The 3,772-nt window shown below is 20.6% G+C and overlaps 2 protein-coding genes across 3 annotated transcripts; both read left to right on the top strand.

Moving 5' to 3' along the window:
• Positions 1-844, top strand: Bm7454 (Uncharacterized protein; the record flags this gene model as incomplete). 2 transcript variants are annotated; one of them, XM_043077838.1, is made up of 3 exons in its annotated part: positions 1-155; positions 476-562; positions 748-844. In XM_043077838.1, the coding sequence occupies 3 exons, from the start codon at positions 1-3 to the stop codon at positions 842-844; spliced, it is 339 nt and encodes a 112-aa protein (XP_042933772.1). The 2 variants fall into 2 exon arrangements, with proteins under 2 accessions (XP_042933772.1, XP_042933773.1); XM_043077839.1 differs by lacking the exon at positions 748-844 and having other exon boundaries at positions 76-155; positions 476-566.
• A 1,994-nt stretch (positions 845-2,838) lies between these two features.
• On the top strand, positions 2,839-3,772 carry Bm17433 (Uncharacterized protein; the record flags this gene model as incomplete). Its single annotated transcript, XM_043077840.1, has 2 exons — positions 2,839-2,952; positions 3,473-3,772. 2 exons carry the CDS (start codon positions 2,839-2,841, stop codon positions 3,770-3,772), a joined length of 414 nt encoding a protein of 137 aa, XP_042933774.1.

Raw genomic sequence — 3,772 nt, forward strand, 5'->3', positions numbered from 1 at the left:
ATGCAATGCTTTTGGCATTACTATACAACAATATTACTACTAATTAAAGTATTAATTACTAAAAGTATTGCATCAATGATTTGTCCTAATGGTTATGCAAATAACGAATTTTATAGTTTACTTTATGGCTTAGGCTATGGTACATTGGCTCAAATGTAAGTAATACTTTCAATTATTTACACTTTTGAACTTTTACATTTTATACTTTGCAATTAAATGTATTTAACAATAATATTTTGAAAAAGTATTTCAGTTTAATTATTTTTTCCTTTTATCTTCTAAAATATTAAAAAAAAAAAGAAAAAAGAGTTTCATATTTTTAGTTTTTTTTTTTTTTTTTTTAAAGGAAATAAAGTGGTATAAATTGAATTTTATGAAAAAATAAGAAAATGTTATGATTGATAAATGGAGAAAATTATTTGTGATAAATTTAACAAACTGGAATATATGAATTTGAGTAAATAATCTAATTCAGCTGTCCACCTGATAATTTCTTTTTCTCATATATATGTTGTGATCAAGGATACTTTGAATGTTGTATAAGATTCGAATTATGGTTTATGTAAGTTTTTCTTTTTTTTTTCCCGCATTAAATCAAAATTTTAATTTAAATTTTTGTTTTTTTTTTATTTGATTTTAATCAGATAATTTATTATATTCATTTCGTTTTTATTTAATTGTTTTTTTTTTCAATGAATGATTGTTTAATTATTTTAAAAAGTTTTAATTTTATTGAAATTATTTCAGAATATTGATGATAATAATATTAATTTCGATTTCGTTTTGCTCTTTTTGCTTCCTGTTTGCTGGCATTCTATACGTAAGACAAAAAATGAAAATGTAATTAAATAAATTTAATTAATGAAAAAAAAGTTTACAACTCGTCTTATTAATTGATCTTTTATAAATTTTGTGACTTTTTATATAAATAATACATTGAATTGTTTAATTTCATTTATTAATTTCCATATTAGTTATTGTAATGATAAAATAATTAAACATGAAATGAGCAATGAAATTAATCATATTGGAAAATAATTTTACTTATAATATAAATATTATAAATATAATATTAGGGAAAAAAAAGTCCTTTCCTCTTTTTTATTTTCCTACTTATTTTTAATTTCGAAAAATGTTTTTTTTTTTTTTAATGTTCAAAACTATATTAAATTTAAATTTTGATTTTGTTTAGTTCCAATTAAATGATTAATTATGTTATTTCTCTTTTTTTTTTTTAAATTTTTTAATGATCTATTGATTATTTAAAAAGTTTCAGATAAATTTAAATGGTTATGCAATATTGATGGAACAATGAAATGATACAATTAATTAATGAAATGAAATAAATGATAAGATGTTACTTTGCTCATTTTCAATTCTTTTATTTTTCTGAAAACTAAGAATTAATTAAAAATAAATTCAATCATTTGCAACATTTTTCTGCTTTTCTAAATTTTCAGTTTAAATTTTTTTTTTTTCATTTTTGTTTTCTTCTTTATTTTTCATTAATTCAAATGTAATATATATACTGTGAGTAATATTAATGATTATTATTCACAATTCAATGCAATAAGGTGATAAAATTTCCCGTCATGTGTTGATAGCATTATCATCTCTCTCTCTCTCCCTCTCCCTCTCTCTCTTTCTTTCTAATTCATTCTCTGTCTCTGTCTCTCTCCCTCTCTCTCTTTGCTTCTTATTTTTACATTCGTTATTTTAACATTTATTCATTTACTTAAAATATTTTATAAAAATTTTTGCATAGAAAGATAAATTCTACTTCAATTTAATTAATTTTTCTCTTTTTCAAATATTTCAAAAAATATAATTTTTTTTTTTTTTAATTTAACAATATTTCAGCAATCATTTTAGAAGCTTCAAATATGTTTTTTTTTTTTTTTTTTTTTTTTGTGAAATATTATTATGTAAATTAATCAGTTAAGCTAATTGCTTAGTTAAGCTAATTAAGCTAATTCATAATCATTTTAATTTAACCAATTATAAATATTAATTTATTACAATTTAATTTATCATTTATATATCATACATAAAGTCAATTCATTTTAATCTAACTAATTCTAATACATTAATCATTTTGATTAGTTTATACATAAATAAATTAAATAATAAAATTCGTTTGCATATTATCATCTTTGCCTTTTTTTCTCTCTCTATTTCAAATTGTTCATTCCTATTAGTATTTAAGCAGGAATTTGAATCATTTGTTAGAAATATTTTAACAAATCACATTTATCTCTTTTTTTTCTCTCTCTCTCTCCCTCTCTCTCTCTCTCTCTCTTTCTCTCTCTTTTTTTTCATCCATTTTTCAGCTGTTTATTTTGTTTGAAAAAGTTTTTTTCCATCAGTTTACTTTATCATTTTGCTATTTAACCAATGATAATTCACTGAACACATTTCTCTTCTATTTTGTGTACTTTTTGCATTTTAAGTGAAAATTGAATGTTTTGTTTTAACATTCTTTGGCTTTTTTCCCTCTCTCCCTCTCTCCCTCTCTCTCTCTCTCTCCCTCTCTCTTTTTTAATTTTTTTTTTTTTATTAAAATTATTTTCATTTATATTTTATTTCTGTTTTTTTTTTCTTTCATTATTAATTATTAGAATTAATAATAAATTTTTGAATATTATTTTCAAGGATATAATATTTATTCCATATTCTTTCCTTTTTTTTTTTTTTTTTTTTTTTGTATTAATAATTAATTTTTATTGTTTTTTATTTATTTGCTTATTTTGAAAAACAAAAAAAAATTTTTCTTTTTTTTTTCGAAAATTTTTCGAATTTATCTGTGAAGAAATTGGCTCAACAAAAAGGTGGAAAATTATGCCGAATTCAATATTAGTGCCAAATAGTTCATTCACCTCATCCACTTCTTCCGGATCCGAAATTGATTATATGCAAAATATCAAAGCAATGCTGGAGAAATCATCATCACAGGTTTATTAAATAGTTCGTTAATTAGTTAATCAACTTAATTCATTATTTTATTAATAAAAATTAAATTTAAATCACTCTAATAAAATATTTATTAATTTTTTTTTTTTTTAATATTAATTTAACGGCAATAACAACAAATGCAAAAAAAAAAAAAATTGTGAAATTTTTTAATTAATTTAAATTTTTAATAAGTTTAAAAAAAATGATATCTCTTTGTTCTTTTTTTCCTTTTTTTTTTGGATTTGAGTTCGAGAAATTGAAATGCAAATTGAAATATTTATATTTATTGATCTTTTTACTTCCATAATAAATTTTTAAATATTTGAAAATGAAAAAAGGAAAAAAAAAAAGAAAACACAAGCTAAATGATTTAAAAGTAATATTTGCATTTGATTTACAAATACAAATTTGATTTTGTATTTAATAATTGAATTTATTATTTATTTAAAAAGAATGAAATTAATGAAATTATTTCAATGATTATTATTTTTTTTAAACGTATAAATAATCCATTTTATAGATATCACGTAATGGTAATTCACAATTACAACGTCTGATAAATAATATTGACAATCCGGAAAAGACAAAACCGATGAAAGCGGTATCGCTGGGTGAATTAAATACCGTTGATTTACATTTTATTATTGTTGCTATCTTAGAAAGGCGAATAATTACCTGTGAGGAACAAAATGATGCATTAAAGAAATCATTAAAAAAAGCATTACGAAAAATTGCTAAACTGGAAGATTTAATCGGAAATACGGAAGAGCCAAAAGAAAATCTGAAAATGTTGGCACATTCAAAATCAACCACATCTTAA

Source organism: Brugia malayi (assembly GCF_000002995.4).
Source record: "Brugia malayi strain FR3 genome assembly, contig: Bm_v4_Chr1_scaffold_001, whole genome shotgun sequence".
Classification (NCBI taxonomy): Eukaryota; Metazoa; Nematoda; class Chromadorea; order Rhabditida; family Onchocercidae; genus Brugia; species Brugia malayi.